Source organism: Maniola hyperantus, chromosome 21, assembly GCF_902806685.2.
Source record: "Maniola hyperantus chromosome 21, iAphHyp1.2, whole genome shotgun sequence".
NCBI lineage: Eukaryota > Metazoa > Arthropoda > Insecta > Lepidoptera > Nymphalidae > Maniola > Maniola hyperantus.
This window is the reverse complement of record NC_048556.1, coordinates 4,886,297-4,904,891: the sequence shown is the minus strand read 5'-3', so window position 1 is coordinate 4,904,891 and position 18,595 is coordinate 4,886,297. Positions and strand designations below refer to the sequence as shown.

Below are 18,595 nucleotides of genomic sequence, written 5' to 3'. Positions count from 1 at the left end.
ACTTCTCTGCTTCAGTGGACATGCACCTTAAGACTACGCCTACGTCTTACTTCTCATCTAAGATATGAGCTGACCTACACTACTACTAAAGTGGCCAGCTACCAGCGCGCGCCAATGCGTGAGACTTGATAAAAATAGGAAACGCTTGCTTGTCTTAAGGTGCATGTCCCCTTCAGTGGATAGGTACCTTAAAACTACGACTACGTCTTACTTCTAATTGAATATTCTCATCTAAAATATGAGCTGCCCTACCTAATGGCCGCGATTATCCTTTATTGAGCTAAAGTGGCCAGCTACCGGCGCGCGCCAATGCGTGAGACTTGATAACAATAGGAAACGCTTGCTTGTCTTAAGCTGCCTGTCCCCTTCAGTGTATAGGTACCTTAAAACTACGCCTACGTCTTACTTCTCATTGAATATTCTCATCTAAAATATGAGCTGCCCTACCTAATGGCCGCGATTATCCTTTATTGAGCTAAAGTGGCCAGCTACCGGCGCGCGCCAATGCGTGAGACTTGATAACAATAGGAAACGCTTGCTTGTCTTAAGCTGCCTTTCCCCTTCAGTGGATAGGTACCTTAAAACTACGCCTACGTCTTACTTCTCATTGAATATTCTGATCTAAAATATGAGCTGCCCTACCTAATGGCCGCGATTATCCTTTATTGAGCTAAAGTGGCCAGCTACCGGCGCGCGCCAATGCGTGAGACTTGATAACAATAGGAAACGCTTGCTTGTCTTAAGGTGCCTGTCCCCTTGATTGGATAGGTACCTTAAAACTACGCCTACATCTTACTTCTCATTGAATATTCTCATCTAAAATATGAGCTAGCCTACCTAATGGCCGCGATTATCCTTTATCGAACTAAAGTGGCCAGCTACCGGCGCGCGCCAATGCGTGCGATATGAAAACAAGATGGAAGCAATTCCAATTCCAAATCGCTGTCGTTATTGTTCTCACTACACGTAAAATATTGCAGGGTACCTGAATGAACCAAGCCAATATACTTAAAAATAATGGAGTCTACCGACTCTACCATGTTAAGTGAAAGATATTCATACCAGCTTTTTTCAATAGGTGTACCTTTGCGTATTATATAGATACTAGATAATGCCCGCGACTTCGTCCGCGTGGATATAGGTTTTTTTAATCTCGCGGGAACTCTTTGAATTTCCGGGATAAAAAGTAGCCTATGTCCTTCCCCAGGATGTAACCCAACTCTATACCAAATTTCATCAAAATCGGTTAAACTGTTGAGTCGTGAAAAGCTAGCAGACAGACAGACAGACAGACACACTTTCGTACTTATAATATTAGTATGGATAATCGAAACCAATAATTAATCTATGATAGATATTATTTTTCTTCTGTCAGGCTACCAATATTTTGGTGATAGATTCAACAAACTAAGGTGTTTCCGTTTCGTACTTTCCCTGCTTTTTATTCTGTTTTCATATCACTTACTTTCGCTCTATGGATTACTTCAAAAATCCTCTAACGAAGATCCCTAGATAATATAATGTTCCTAACTACCTGTGCTATCCGTGAACATGGATACGTAATCATATTATTTTTTTGAAATAAAATCGTACACAGTCATGTTAACTCTCACGCTCGACTTGGAGTGCCCATGGAGACTGGAGAGTTCTCCTAAACTGCCATACTCCTTCTAAGTTAGCCTATTTCCATCATCAAGTCTGCATCACGTACTATTCGGAGATATAACTTTGTCAACTAGCCTTCCTTACCTTTCTAACATACAATAAGAGCATCACTTTATTGACGATATTCGGCTCTAAATCAAGTATAACAGCATACCTACTTACATTTAAGTTAGGTAGATCCAGTACCACGTGAAACAATATAAAACGTAATACAATGGCAAGATTACAATAATTCTTGCAATTGTTGGTGGATTACGGGCCGCGTCTGATCTGCAATGATTGAACATTGATTGTATGATTAGGCACATTTCTTCGATACCACAGGCCTGCTTACAGGGAGGTTTCCGTATCTAGAGACAGAAATATCCTGCAATACACCGACGAGGTCGACTCGCTGATGACAATAGTATCAGTCGTGCTGTTTAGGGTTCGCTACCCCAAGGTTGTCAATGGGACTTTACTAAGCCTCGCTATGCTTTCGTCGTTCTGTCTGTCAGTGGGCTGTATTTCATGAACCGTAAGTAATAGGTGGAGAGTTGAAATTTCCACACAGTTTGTATTTCTTTTGCCGCTATAACAACAAATCCCCCTCATTCCACCCTCCTTTTTCTACAACCGCACCGCACACCACCGCAAACAATTTGTGGTGGCGTTTTTCCACGCACATGCAAACTGTGGAATCAACTCCCTTCGGCGGTGTTCCCATTAGATTACAACATGGGGTTATTCAAAAGGCAGACCAACAAATTTCTGATAGGCCGGCAACGCATTGGTGGTTCCTCTGGTTCTACAAATGTTTATGGGCGGCGGTAATCACTTAACATCAGGTGACCTGCACGTTTGCTCGCCATTTTTATTTAAAAAAACTAGAATAGAAATTCCAAAGTGTGGTAGCCACTACATACAGCCGAAGTATCCCACCAGACCTGTTCCGAAGTATCCCACCAGACCTGAACTAATTTAGAAACTGTAAATTCCCTAAGTGATTCAATCGGGAATCAAAGCTGGAACTTCTCACTGACAAGACTACTTACCACAGCGCCATGAAGGTCGTGAAACGATGACCTGCTTTTACTCTATCTGTCAATAGTATCGCTATCTTCATAAAGGACGTGATTTTTATTGGTATTGAAACAAGAATAAAAGAGTTTATTAAAATATTTATCGTTTTAGTTACTTTATACTATGGTGGAAGTGTTTTTTTGATGTTCGAGGTCTGCTTCTCTAATGGCTTGTTTCTCAATGCCTGGTTGTTCCGTGAGAGTTTTAGAAAAATATTATGATGCTGGTACTTACGAGTCTTATTACGATTGATCTCATTATATTTGACTTCGGATATTAGAACGAATGCTTCGTAGATTGAAAGGAATGCTTTAAATGTATTGAGGAATTTTGATAAAATTGGTTTATCGGTCGATAGTCTTAAAGTTTTGACGTAATGGACGTATCTTTAGCGAGGAGAAAAAAAGAAAGTAGGATTCAAAATTTGCCAAGTGCAGAAGACTTCACACACCTTTGAGAACATTATGAAGAACTCTCAGGTGTGCAGGTTTCAAGTGATAATTAACTACCTACTTAAAACGCACTCCGCAAAGCTAGAGGTGCGTGCCCGGGGACGAACCCCCGACCTCCGAATTGGAGGGGAACGTCTTAACCACTAGGCTATCACAGCTTCTTGTACCATTTTGTTGGCACACCACAAAATAATGTTACCACAAAATACAATCATAAATTATGTGGCGCTAAAAAGCTTTCCTTACCCTTTTGTACAGATACCTTAATAACGTCTGCTCCATGAAAGCAGTCCGGTCGTAGACACAGGGATAAACAGTGTAGAGGCCAAACAAAATAAACGATACTTGCAGCTCAAACACCTGACAGTCCCATTACCGCGAAGTATCAGCGCACACTGTGCCCACACTTGCGTATACAGACAAAACTGTTTTTTATTTACGTTTTTGTGTGAGCTTATTCCCGCGTAGACTACACAAATTTTAAACCCCTATTATATCCCTTAGGGTTTGTATTTGCAAAAATCCTTTCTTAGAGGATATTATAATAATAGGTATCTGCAAATTTCAGCCCGATCCGTCTAGTAGATTGAGCTGTGCGTTGATAGATCAGTTAGTCAGTCAGTCAGCTTTTCTTTTTATACATATAGATTAACATACTTACTAGCCCGAAGTTAGGAAGTTGGTGGCGTTTCATCCCCGTGCCTCGGAGAGCATGTAAAGCCATCGGTCCTGCACCTGATCTCTCTCTGGTCGTGTTGGATTTCGGTCCTAACGGGCTATGAGAGTGAGAAAATTGAGAATGCACCTCTGTTTGAGCACACACTTGTGCACTATAATATCTCCCACGCAGTTGGCTAATCTCCATGGCGAAATTCGGTCGGGATGAAATTATTATTATTATTTAAACGTCGCGTCGTTTCGTAGTGAGCCTTCTGTACCTACCTATTAAGTATTCTGTGGTATCACCTCTCACCTGCGCACAGGGTTACAGCTCACCGCTTGACACGTAATTAAATAATGCTCCGAGTGTTCACACTAAATTCAATATCTCCGAGCAACGCCAGATCTAGTTCCGAGATCCTGCCAACCTCTACCGTTTGTACTCGAACTCGATTTTATTATATTGAGACTACGCTACGATCAAATCAACCCATCGTCGCCAGCTCACTACGTAGCACGGGGTTCCTCTCACAAGGTAAAGAGTTTAGCTATAATCCATCACGATGGACAAGTGTGAATTTGCAGACTTTCACGATGAAATACCTACTTGACTATAATAAAGAGGTACGGACAACGATAATTTCAGAAGTAGTTACGTAATTAATTGAATAGGTGTTATTTCTAAACATGCCGATGCCAAATGTCGATACTTATTTAAAATAGATATTATAGGCAGGTGTTGGTGGTACTTTCTTTAGAATTTATTTAACATATTTGAATGAAAAAATTATAAATATTTTTAGAATGTTTTTTGAATGAAATTCTGTTTTTTAAAACAATAAAATTAACACTTTTGTGATAAAAATTTAAATGCCTTCCTAAGCCTTCCTATCAACAAAATCTACAGATTTCACATTTTTGGAATACAAAACTAAAGACTAGAAAGTTAAACCCACGTAGTCATAACTATAGGTATGAAAACAATGATGGAAGTGGATTGTTGGGAATTATGTTAAATTAAAGGTAATTTTTAAACTTATTTTTGCTTAATTTTTTTTACTTATTCAATTTGGATTTATAAATTATAATTCTTGAATAAATAATTAACGGTTAATTTAAAAGGCACACTTCGAACATTTTGAGAAGCTATAATCGACAAAAACATTTTCGAGAAGTCCGTGAGATTGACCATACGCGTAAGTAGTAAGTGATTCGGTACTACAAGATGCTGTAACTGAACACTCTTTGTTTTCTTAGACAGTTCCCACAGAGAAAATAATTGACTGTCTGTTCAGCGAAATATCGTATTCGCACATTACTTATGTATCACTCACTACACGTAATGAATCACAAGTAGGTTAAAATTACAGCCATATTTAAGTTGTCCGTTTAATATGTGTTCGCACACTACATATTGCAACATGCAACATAACTTGCACCGCCCGCCCATCCGTTCATCCTTATAGTACGCGGCAGGTCGAGATGCCAATAGGGGAGAGAACGCCCGCGCACAGCCCCGTGCTAACCCGATGCGGGCGAGTGCAGGTGACTTGCGCGTGTGCGGGGTGTTGGCCCGCCTCATACTCCGATTGCCATCTCAACCTGTCACGGACTTATGGGTACATTTGCTCAATTTTCTTCTAGGTCCCGTGACCTAAGAACTACGTAACACCACATCATTATATTTAGTTTTCCCGTTTTAATAATATGTGATGTCGACAGTCGACTGTCGATTGATACGTTTTATATTTAAAAAATAATGTTGTCGTTCTGTCTGTATGTTATCTATGCGTTTGCGTAGCATTCATTTGATTGAGCTTAAACTTTTTAAAGTATTGTTGATATTAATTTTGTGCGTGGTTTCTGATATACCTAGGTTTCTGATATTGGTACCTAGGTATATCAGAAACCATCCATACACTGCACTACCACTACTACTACTACTACTACACTACTGTACTACTGTACTATCCATGCACTGGTGCAGGAGGTGTACGACGCACGAGTCGCAATGCAACGCATGCTTGGCACATCATCATCTTTACTTATATTCTGATTTTTAATATTTGTAACCACAAACATGTGGCATCGGGCGACGTTGATTTTGTTTACACAGCCTTTTAATATTGCTATACACACATGCATGGCTATACAATGTTTCTACAAACACTTGGCATCATTTATCCTTTTAATTGAACTCTACATTAAGAGTTCGTACACTACCGACATTACTTAACGCTTAGTGACAAGAACTTATAACTCACGTCACACGGGCCATTATTGTAAGTCAAAATGGCGGCTATCAAAGAGAAAGCTCGCTCTCTCACATCATTCTCCAAGCTGTAGTCTATGAAGGGCTTGCAGAATTTAGCATAGACAAAAATACTTCTCAAATTGGCACCGTAAAAACATGAGAACAAAGTTTAAATTGCATTAGTGTGGGATTGGATTTTATTCGCTCGAATGTGACAGGGTTAAATTTATCAATTTACGAATATTGTTCTTTGTCTTGCATTATTAACACGTAGCTGTCGTGTTCGTGGAGCAAATGCTGCTAAATATTAAATTATTTATTGGCATATCGCGACTTCCATAACGCAGTGTGCTTTACGTTACTTGCCCATACGTTATTGATTCCAACCTTACGGCGGTTACGCACTCATCCGATCCGGGTCTGTGAAAATACGTTCATTTTTGTTTTATATGGTAGGTAGCTTATTACATATTATGTCGTAGATCGCTGGTATTCTCACGGATGACGGATAGAACTTGGATGACGTATGTGCATTGCGTAATCGCCGTTAGGGCGGGTTTCCATAAAAGTGGAGCAGAGAGGAGAGAAGATGTTTTGTAAATATTTATTTCCATATCTCCTCTGCCCTTAGCTTTGGTGAAACTGGGAACCATTAAAGCTGTGAGGAGGGAAGGTGCCTTATTTTTCTATGGACAAGTTTCAATTTCAGCGGAGATATGAATGATGTGCGGTGAGCAGGCGGCTGAATGAATGAATGGATGAAATATGCTTTAGTACATATTCATTAAAAAAAGAAGCGGGTGGCACGCAGTAGACTCTATCACGAAAGACCTTCACTTACCAATCTAAATGGGAAAATGAGGATCACATAAAAATGCATCTTCAAGCATACCTATGTAAAATTCATTGCTTTTCTGGATAGTTTTTTTTCTATAGGTAGATAATACACACAAAAAATAAAACAAAATCGATTTTACACGGTGTATTTGAATAACATTTTGAATTTAACATCCTTTGCAATTGAATGTATTCCAGATACAATTGAATTGATTCCAAATAATGTCGACACAAGGTCGACACTAATATTATAATTATATTAAGTAGGTATACTTAATTTTATTCTGTGAAACAAACGAGTGCATGTTAAAAATATGAACCTACCTTAACTTTTTATATAATTTTATGGTAAAGATGTATAAGATTTACAAACACGGTAAAAGAATGCCTTAACTAAAGTAGTAAAACACTGAAAAGGTGATATTATTGACAAAGATAAAAATGTTAGACTTAAAAAATGCATACTAGTAACATTGAAATATTTGAAAAAATCATAATATTATAAATAACAAGAAAAAATGTTAAACAGCACCTCAGGAAAAAATATGAAAGTAAACTGAGAAATTAAAAATGGTTCATTAAATATAACAATAATATTTATCATTATTAAAAGTAAAAGAGTATTTATATTTCGTTCATTAAGTATATATTTTAAGAAAAATTATTGTCAAATTAATTTTTTTGAATGATCTCTCTTTGAGACATGTTATCATTTTATCACTTAATTTCAGATTCACTTCTTATAATTTTATAATTATGTATAAAATACAGATTAAATTTTTTAAATTGTATTTAAACTAAGTGAAAGGAGATGTTTCAAATTGTGCCACAATCTTTGACAATTGAGGAAATCCCTATATCCCGGCAACATTAAAAATAATTAGTTTAAATGTATAGTTTACAAAAAAAAAATTATTAATTATTTCATGGTTTTTAATAATGGCGTCTGATTACTGATGAAACTACGATGTTTTGCTTATAGTAAAAAAGAAAATGCCATTAACTGACCTGACCTTCTGACCGTCTTAACTGTGAATCACTTTAAGTCAAATTGGTTATGGTTTATGTCAAACAAAACAAATAAACGTCATAATATTATACGGAATGAATAACATCTAACGTTGGCCTAACCACCATGATGGATTTTGTTCTGAGTTGCAGTTCACACGCGTAAACTCTTGGTTTCGTACCGTCAAACAAACCCATTTCAAAGAAAATGTTAATTTGAAACTCTATTTTAAAGTATCTTACCTATTTTTAAACCGACTTCCAAAAAGGAGGTGGTTCTCAATTCGGCCCGTTTTTTTCATTCTCGAAACATCTCCTTTCAAACTATGAAATGGCAACACTTCTACGGCTAACTGTTTTACTTAGAATTTAATAATAAATTCATTTATTAGACAACTTTTTTAAGGTTTGGAGGAGATTTCAATATGTAAATATCATTTAAAATATGTCTAGCAGTAGATATTAAATTAAGTAAATTAAATTCAAATAGGTAGGTATACAATTTTTGAATACTTACTTCCTACTTTTTATTGTAGGTATTATTGAAAGGAACTAGTGAAAGTCTAATATTATAATAATAATAAAAATATTATGAAAAACAAATATGTTGTGTAAAATTTATAGACATGACTATCAGTAAATTGTATAGATAATAGTGATATCGTAATAGTGAGTCAAGTTAAGTACTAACTGTAAAGTAAGTACCCTATCTGATTATATTAATTTATTAACACATAATTAGTCATATATTTGTTTCATTAGAATGCATAGAAAAGATGCTTTGTAATATGATTTTATACAAGAATTAACTTTTTCAGTTATTATTATTGTACTTTTTCTATTTATTACTAAAAAACATTTAAATTATATTAACCATTTCTTGAATCCTTTCCGATTCTTCTATTGAAACGAATATATTTTACTACTTCAGAAAAAGACAACAGGTTTTTACATTGAACACCTTTAATCTAAAATCTTAGAAATAGGAGTGCAAGTATTTTGCAACAAGGAATTTATCAAGACTTTCATAAAACATATGAACAATAAATTCTGAATTTTATACAAACAAGAAATTAAAATCTTGACTCGACAATAAAGTAATAAATATCTGATAGTAATCAGACTTTTTAAATATTAATATAAGTAATTTCAATCATAAAAGTGCTAGCAATAACCCATTAAAATAATATAACAATTAAGTATCATTTTTAGTGTTAAAAATATGCACAAGAGAGTAAAGTCTTAAAGCGTTAGTAATATGGCTAGGAAACAATTTAATTATTAATGGTATGTAAGCTTTTAATCCATCTTTGATAAAGTAACTAATATTGTCAATGGCACCATTCTTTTCCCGTAGGTGTAAATATGCAAATTTAATATTTAATGATACTTAAAATTAAAGCTTTACTCAGTGTGATGCCCTCTTAATATTATATACCAAACTATATTTTGATAATAATAGCACTAATAGAGTTGGAGATTTTATTCATATATTATTATCTGATAATTATTTTTAATGTTGTATTTTAGTAATAATAACTTGTTGTAACTAATTACTAAATTAAAAAGTTACCGGTATCATATTTGTGTGTGAAGGCATATTTTAAAACGAAGGTATCACACAAACCAATGTTCGCAACTAATAACTACATAAAATAAAAACAATAAATAAGACCGAAATGGAAATAATTAATAAATAAAAAATTCTCTTTCAGTATTTACCCTCTTTCCGATATCATATCTAACTTTCTTTATTAACTATGCTTACCACATACATCAAATCATTATGAAGACAGGATTTTTTTGTACTATAAACTTATAACATTTTTATGAAAATAAAGTTTATCCTTGTCTACATTCGCTTCATCAAGATACCTAAACCCGTTTATCCGAACTTATTTAAAAAAAATTGTGCTATGATTAATCTTATATATAAAAAACAAGCTTATGCTCGCGACTTAGTAAGCGTGGACTACACAAATTTAAACGCCTGTTTTCACCTCTTAAGGGCAGAATATTCAAAAATCCTTTCTTAGTACATGTCTACGTCATAATGGCTATCTGCATGCCAAATTTCAGCCCAAAAAGGCATTTTTTTATTCAGAAACAAACATTATTACATCAGGACGACGCGCACCCTGCACCAGCACCGAATAACACATAATAACCTTCCAGCCCCTATTCCTTCCTCTTTTGGGGGGGGGGGGGGGAGGGTCTGGCATAGTGTTGTCAACGTAACTACGCATTGCAACAGATGCCGGGCATAAGCTAGTTTCAAACAAAAGATTAATACTACAAATTATTTTATGCACAATTAGAAATATTTATAGCACAAAATTTTTAAGAAGAAATAATTATATTTATGCAGTACCTAGTTAAAGCAATAATGTTGCACAGTTAGAAACATTTGCTGAGCAATCAAATTTGTGAGTTTAATAGTTTTCCTTAGAAACATATTGATTTAAATACATAATAATATGTATATTGTCTGCTTCTTCTTTTACAATAATAATATAAATATGAATTACGCTAGAACATAATCATTATTTAATACAAACAATAGGTACTGAAATAAATATTTCTCTATTTCGTTGTAATTAAAATTAACTTGTTTTCACTTTCGTTTGTGCGATGCAAACCTACCTTAAATCACAATAAAAGCTATACGTATATACATAACGCTAAATTGAAAATATAGGTAAATATTATTCGCATCATCATTAAATAACTATCTGGAACTAATACTAATAATAATTCTATACTTCTAAAATTATTAACTTTTAAGTTTTGGCGTTTTTCGTATTTTTTTACTTAGCAATATATTTTTTTTCACTATTAAACATTGCTAATAATTTGATTACTAGAACAATATAAAGAAAAATAATATTTTAAATAGTTTTAAAGTCTTCAAACAAAACCACTAATTTCGTAGGCCGATATTGAAACTTACTGAATTTGGAAATAGTATATTCCTTTAATTACAATTTGATTTAATAATTTATAAATTACAATTCAATTCGATATCACAAATTACAGATAAAGTCAAGGCACGCAAATAAACTTTTCTACTACAGCGCTTATTATTTACAATGCATGGAGACAGTTTGAATAAATTGACGAAATGTTACATTTTAATGTAACTGATGATATAGTATTTAGCATTGAATCAATATTGTGTCATGTGATCCAAACACTATGAAATAATTGCATTATACCAGATAACGTCTATTTCATTATAAATTATTTAAAAATTTCATTTTTTTTAAAAGAATATTAGCCATATTAAATGACTAATATTCCCCTTTCCTCTCTAACTAACTTTCCTGTCCACTCTCCTAGCACAAGCGTCAGGCTTGTGCTAGGAGTAGGTACGACAATAGTGCAACGGGCGGGGTTTGAACCGTCGACCTTTCGGTTTTCAGTCCACTCCTTTACCAGTTGAGCTATTGAGGCTCTGTTCTTTGATTTTATCATGTCCCTCTTGTATATTTAAATAAATAAATTAGTTAAGTTCACATTGTTTTCAACAAAATTGATTTTGATTTATCAATAAAAGTTAGATATTATTTACACAACTGAAGTAAAATCTGATAAATACTCAGTGACATTTATCTAGTTTTCTGTTTATGTAAAAAGCTATTGTACAATATCTAAATGCTGAGCGTTTTAGTTTACAGCTTCGACAGTTTTTATATTCTGTATAGATGGATTTTAATTAACCGTTACACGTATTTCTATGCTATGTTCTACAGTTCATATTTTTTATATATTATATTGTAGTGGTTTATAGATTTAATAATTGTAATTTACATTATTTAGAAGTAGAGATCCTGCGATGAATGGTTACATGTATTTTCCTGTAACATATAAATCAATTTTAATAATACAGCCAAAAATATTATAATATTGATTCAGGATGGGATGAAATATTATAATTATGTATACTTCGGTACTTTTAGTGAAATAGAGATAAAAATAATTGAAGATTGTATGTATAATATTGACACGAAACAAATAGGTATTTATAATTATTATTATTATTACAAAGAATTATTTGATGTCAATGTAATTATGATTAAGTACCTATTTATTAGGTAAAATTCTCAAAATCAGAGGTACTAGTGTGGATAGTAAAGTAACGAGGTATATTTAAAATAATATGGTGTATTTAATTGGAAGTGTAAATAGTTGAAAAAAAAAAATTTTTTTTCAAGTTACAAAAATATTTCAAAAGAGAAAACTGCGAATCTATTGCCTCTAAATACACATACGAGTATATCATACTTATAGAATCTAATACAAAGTATTGAAAATGGTTAAAAAAAGTTAGTGATCAAAGTGATGAGTAGGTGTTCGTGTCAGTGTAATGAAAAAACGTTACGTGCTTGGTTGCGTACACTTTGATGAAAAATATCAAAAAAAGTCAAAATCTTTTACGAGATTGAAATGTTTTTAACACACTTATGATAATTTTTTCTCTACGCATTAATGAACTTTCACCCAAACTAACAATTTCAAATCAAATGACATCCTCACACTTCAACAATGTAACTGAACTATACAAAAGTTAAATTATTAGGATAACCGTAAATATAGCTTACCTACTTTACTCATACTTACTTTACTTATTAGGTTTGTTGGACTAAAAGCGAGTTACTTCTATGCCAGATCCAATGTATAGTGTATGAAGTATGTCTTATTTGCAAATATTTCTAAATGTAAACTGCTTTATTGTACTACTTCTTACTTTTCGCTTTAGATAAGCAGGCATACAAGGAACTCACTTTAATTAAATTAAAGCAATCAAAATAACATCAGATGAGATCTACGAATGTTCAAAGCTACAATACGAACATTCACAAGAACATCAAACTAAAGATGCAAATGCTATTATATTTACGAAAGATAAAGCAAATCTAAAAGCTCTAAACATAGACAGCAACATCGAAAGAAGGAAAGGAGAAGATCTATCAGACTTACAATTGTGAGGAATAGTTGCAGTAGCATTGCCGGTTACAGCTGGAGTGACTACGCCGGCCACACTCGGTGTGCCACGGTATCGAACTAACCAAACATTTGTTTAATGTTATCACCTGCAAAGAGCCGTAAGCAGAACATACGCCACGAAGCATCTAGCTGCTACACTATCGCTATGTTCAATAATGAACATAAGACAAGAAAATATTATATGCACGAAATCAAATCACAATAAATCACCTATAAGTAAATCAGAAACATTATTGAAAAGTCGTAATTAAAAAAATTAGAAAACGACTGGCCTGCCAAAAAACTAACTAAAAAGTAAAAAAATAACATTTGAAAATGGCGCTATATCACAGTTTACGCCAGTAAGGGAACTTCTAACAAAAGGTCGAGGCTTCGATGTCACTAGCAGGCGTCTAATGTTAATACATTCGACGCAGGATTTTGCATCACCTTTTGATATATTATCGTCAACTCAGGATCAAACCTTCTTTCACTCTAGTTCACTCTGGTTATACTGAATTTTATTCTCTAATGATACCCCGTACATCCAAATCTGTTCAGGAATTTAAAAAATATGGTGGACTAAAGAAACTTGCCCAACAATCCTTAAAACATTACACTTCTTTTTTGAGCAGTCATGTTTTGTGACTATCGTAATTTGATTTAGTGCACATAAAACACAATTTGTGGATAGAAAGGAAAGTGTTACCAATAAATATCAGCTAAAGACAGTTGATATAAATATCAAATACAGAAGTTTATAGACAGAATGGAGGAAGAACTCAGTAAGCAAATCGAAGCATCCTAAACATTGCGACCTTATACAACTAGAATATTAATAACTTTATATTTATATCCATCTAATCTAATAATATAGTACATAGTTATAACATAAATATATAAATCAAGTAAAATATTATATGAAGTACATAATATTATTATTTACGATAGATACTTACTTGACAATAACAATTATTACACTAACATTTTCCACGACAAAGATGAAATTTGTTAAAATTTAAAAGGTATCTTAAAATGAATAAAAAAAAATTGCGATTTGAACAGTCACACAAATTTCATCTAAATATAGGGCACAAACATAATATAGTACATCTAAACTCTGCTGTTATTCTAAGATTCAACCACTTTACAACAATGAGTTTTAACAAACACAATTACAAAAAATTCAATACTCACCAAACAGTAGACCTATTATTACGATTCCAATGACACCCATTATGATCATCATCTGTAACGTTATAATATGTTAACCACTACAGATGTTATCAATGTGTGTTTCATCACTACATTCATACTCATAATATAAATGCAAAGATGTGTCTGTCTGCCTGTCTGCTACCTTTTCACGGCCTATCTGTTCACCGATTTTAACAAAACTAAGCACAGACGTAGCTTGTATCCTGGAGATGAACATAGGCCATATTTCACGGGCTCTCTGTAGGTATACGAGATTTTTAAAGTCTAAATCCAAGTGGACGAAGTCGTGGTTATCATGTAGCTGTGTACGAACCCTTCACCCTGCGGCCCCTTCCGCGTGCATGTAGGGTTTTTTTAAAGATCCTGTTGTTCTGTTTCTAGACCCAGTTGTTTAATCTTTACGTTGATATAAGTATACTTATTAAATACATTCTTTCATCCAGTGCGTAGAATTTGTTTTTTATGTTTTTACACGTGTTCTATCCTATTCTACTTTGTATCAAGAAGGTCAAGTGTAACCTTAAATTTTATGTTACCTTAAGATTTTGTAGCCAAAATTTGTTTTTCAAGCTCTTTGCCTGTTGTTCAAACTGCGACGCCCCTTGCTGAAGTGCGTCTGTAAATAAATTTTGATTAATTTTAATTTCATGCTTTAGTTTTAAAATAATTTAGTGTTCTTAATTATTTATAATATTTACCTGCTCTGTCGTCTAATTCTGATAACTTCGCATCTCTGTCTAACACCTTCTCAACATTCGTTTTCATTATATCAACCACCTGTAAATTTAATTTGAGTTGGACAATGCCATGAGTAAAGATGCTTAAATTATATTTTGTTAGCAATGGTGTCGATTCTTATGTGTTTGTCTAAACTCAATTTAGAGTATCTGCATCTTTCTGTTTTTAGAAATTTAGTTTGACAACTTAAAATTTTATTCCTACTCAACAAAAAACAGTCAAGACTGGTACCTTAGTTCACGAGGTTTGACAGTTTTAAATTAAAATTAGTTTGCCCTTTTCTTACTTACGAAAGTAGGTAAGAAAAAGACGTGAATATTCTACGTACTTGCCATCAGAATCAATACCATTGTCAACCTAACTTAAACAAAGAACTTAATTAAAATGTTCAAAATTGATTATGATATTTTGTTTTTTATTACGGACTAGGTGAAGCCCGCGACTTCGTACGCGTGGATTTAAGTTTAAAAAATTCCGTGGGAACTCCTTGATTTTCCGGGATGAAAAGTAGCCTTTCTCACTCTCCAGGTCTTAAGCTATACCCATGCAAAATATCACGTCGATCCGTTGCTCCGTTGCAACGTGATTGAAGGACAAACCAACAAACCATCAAACAAACACACTTCCGCATTTATAATAACTAATAAGGTACTGATGAGCAACAATCATAAAATCCTTTACCTCGTCGACTTGTGCCTGAGTCTGTTGTAGCCTCCTCTGTGCAGCGATCTGCTGTGGCGTTCGAGGTCCTCCAATGATCTCTCCATCTGGACCAGTTTGAGGTTCAGCTGGGGCCAAGCCGCCTGGCGCACCACCTTCCGCCGCCCTAGAAGAACAAAATCCATCATTACAGTCCAAAAATGTATACAAGATAAAGTTAAAGATTATAAATACTCTTATGAAATCAAAACCCAGAATGTAATTTTGTATATTATAATTAAACGTGATATTCGAGTATGACCTCTATTAGCTAACGATGATGATGATCATGATGATAAAAAACAACTAACTGTAATTTGATTAGATATTAATTGAAATTCCTAGAATTTTCAAAATCATCATAATTAGGGTATCTCAATATAGGGTATGTAGGCATGTAGGCAGAGTAAAGAAAAAGTATACGTTGAGGATCTCTTAGATAAGTTTACCAATATCATGTAAAAGCTTAACCATCGATGTTACTGAAAGAAACATCAATAAAATATTGGCTATGAGCCAAAAGATCGTGAAGTAGGCCATCAAATACTTTTCCGCTAATAATAATGTGCTTCTAGTTAGTGTTAAAAATACCTGATTAAATGTTGTTTGAATTTGAAAAGATTTTATCGGTAATGGTTTATTTTTCATTGATTATTTCGCAGATTTTATGGAGAGCCGCACATTGAATGAAATTTTTATTTCGATAAGAGATATCAATTGAGTAAGACTCCATCAGCTTGGGTACTTAGAGAGGTTGGGAGAGGATCCTGCTGATACTTGGGTCGTTCAGTGGAAAAAACATGACAACCTTCCTGGCGCAGTGGAAAGCACATGACGTGGTCTTTCAACCATACCATACCATAATATTATCCGAAAAGTCGTGCTGCCAAACGATTTAGCGTCCCTGTACGATGCTGCGTAGAAACCGATCAGGGGTAGCTAAGTATGGTTTTATTAAAACTACCTACCCCTTCCAAATTAGCTTGCTTCATTCCCCACCACTAGGTAAAATCACCGTCAAGCGCTAGCATGTACTTATCAGAATAAAAAAAACTGGATGGACTAAGCATGGTAAAGCCCTGGTCCTCGGAAAAGCCAATTAGCGCAAAGAGACACAGTTGAGGCATGGTGGGAGCTTCCAGTGCCTGGACCCAAGTTCCTCTTTGAGCAAGTTAGTCATCATCATTATCATCATAATCAACTCATAGGCGGCTTACTACATAGAACGGGTCTCCTCTCTGTATGAGAAGGGATTTGGCCATAGTCTACCACGCTGGCCAAGTGCGGATTGGCAGACTTCACGCACACATTTGAGAACATTATGGAGAACTCTCAGGCATGCAGGTTTCCTCACGATATTTTCTTCGCCGTTAAAGCGAGTAATATTAAATTTCTTAAAACGCACATAACTCTGCAAAGTTAGAGCCTAGAGGTGTGTGCCTAGGATTGAACCACCGATCTCCCGAATAGGAGGCAATGTCGTATCCACTGGGCTATCAAAGCTTATAGTAAGTTAGTAACTACATACAAATTCATAACATCTGCATCCGCGACTCAGAAAGAAAAAAATGTAAAATAGGATTCCTTCACAATAGGAATAACTCTGTCACGCTTTCAGCATCAATAGAATGACTAAGTAACTATTTATCAAAATGGATCAATGATAATATGGTACCTACATAATAAATAGCTCAATCGATATATATGCTGTCGCGATCGGGTGTGCTTTTGTTATGTATGTTATTGCTATATGAAACGTTTAGGTGTACCTATTGGATCACAATAAAACCTGAACCTATGCAATGGTATTCCGAATTCCGATTATTCAAAACTGCAATTTCTATATTTCATGTTTAGGTAAAAACACATGCTACGTTTAGATACACACATTTTTACAATGATCTCTAAACAGTAGGTATACAGAAAATGCCTTACGGACTTTTTCCATTATGAATTCAAGTCATAGTTCTTCATCTCTCTAATCGTTCATACTTTTTTTAAACTAAGCAAAAATGAGTTCAACTCATTCATCAAGCATAATATTATTATTTTATGATTAAACTTCCTTTTGCCCGACTTCTTCCGTACATATGTAATTTATTTTAGTTAGCCTAAATTCAGAATCGGATCATTAGTTAAGGTAGATTAGGAACCGCCTGCATCTTTGTTCCCGTGTGAATTTGAAAAACTACAACCTTATTCCTTGTCTACATAAAGGGAATAATTCTGTGCAAAATCTCAGTTTTTTATGTCTAATTGCTTGGCGTTAATGAGTCAGTCAGTGAGTCAAGACTTTTTTTTTTATTCTTTTAAAACACTTTATTGCATAGGTTTATTACAGCATGAAAGTACCTACAGATAATATAATAATTTAGTACAACAAAGGGTGACCTTATCACAAAATTGATCTCTTCCACGCAACCTGTGCTTATTATTCATCTTTAAAATAAAATTACACCATTGCTTAGTCGAAAACAAAATTGCGATTAAAATATTTTGCGCATTTTTTTTCTATCTTCTCTTATTTATATGGTGTTAAGTTAAAATTAGTTTATTGGTCTCTTACAAAAATACCACTTACATTTTTCCTTGTAAATAAAACTAGAATTAGTGGCACTAAGTCAGCTCTAGGCCCGGGAGCTTTTACTGACGCGTGCTTGCCGCAACACGACTGGCATGGCCGCAGTAATGTCGCGCACAAATGTGTTACGGTGCCGGGTTTTGAGTCTGCGTCACGGTGGAACTAGGTCGGTTTTCGGAGGTTCTAATTTCGTGGCATGAAGATTTATGGGGAGAGAAATTAGTTCAATAAGCTTTAATTTCGTTGGAAAGTTATTTTATAAATTATTAGCACCCGTCCCGGCTTCGCACGGGTAGCTTATTACAATTTTCGTTGGGATTTTTTTTGAAAATAAAATGTTACTAAGGAATACTGTAGCTTTCTACTGGTGAAAGAATTTTTAAAATCGGTTCAGCAGTTCTAGCCCCGTCACATCACGTTTAGCCGTCGTATATA

At 34.3% G+C, this 18,595-nt stretch overlaps 1 protein-coding gene across 3 annotated transcripts; it reads right to left on the bottom strand.

Annotated features, from left to right (window-relative positions):
- Positions 1-7,060: 7,060 nt before the first annotated feature.
- On the bottom strand, positions 7,061-18,287 carry LOC117992396 (neuronal synaptobrevin-like). 3 transcript variants are annotated; one of them, XR_011238010.1, is made up of 7 exons: positions 18,161-18,287; positions 15,562-15,706; positions 14,841-14,919; positions 14,679-14,758; positions 14,122-14,173; positions 12,919-13,031; positions 7,061-11,795 (listed from the first exon to the last, which is right to left on the bottom strand). XR_011238010.1 is itself a non-coding variant. In XM_034980085.2 (7 exons), coding segments are annotated over exons 1-7 (444 nt in total). In that variant the 5' UTR covers positions 18,163-18,287; the 3' UTR covers positions 7,061-11,793. The 3 variants fall into 3 exon arrangements, 2 of the variants coding, with proteins under 2 accessions (XP_034835976.1, XP_034835978.1); XM_034980085.2 differs by having other exon boundaries at positions 12,919-13,002; XM_034980087.2 differs by lacking the exon at positions 12,919-13,031.
- Between the last annotated feature and the right edge of the window lie 308 nt (positions 18,288-18,595).

What these genes read in the sequence shown, in the direction of transcription:
- LOC117992396 (XM_034980085.2), bottom strand. An exon ending in AGAATTAGACGACAGAGCAG is followed by an intron (nt 14,759 to 14,840) that starts GTAAATATTATA and finishes ATTTATTTACAG; the next exon opens with ACGCACTTCAGCAAGGGGCG. An exon ending in AATAATAGGTCTACTGTTTG is followed by an intron (nt 13,003 to 14,121) that starts GTGAGTATTGAA and finishes ATGTTTGGTTAG; the next exon opens with TTCGATACCGTGGCACACCG.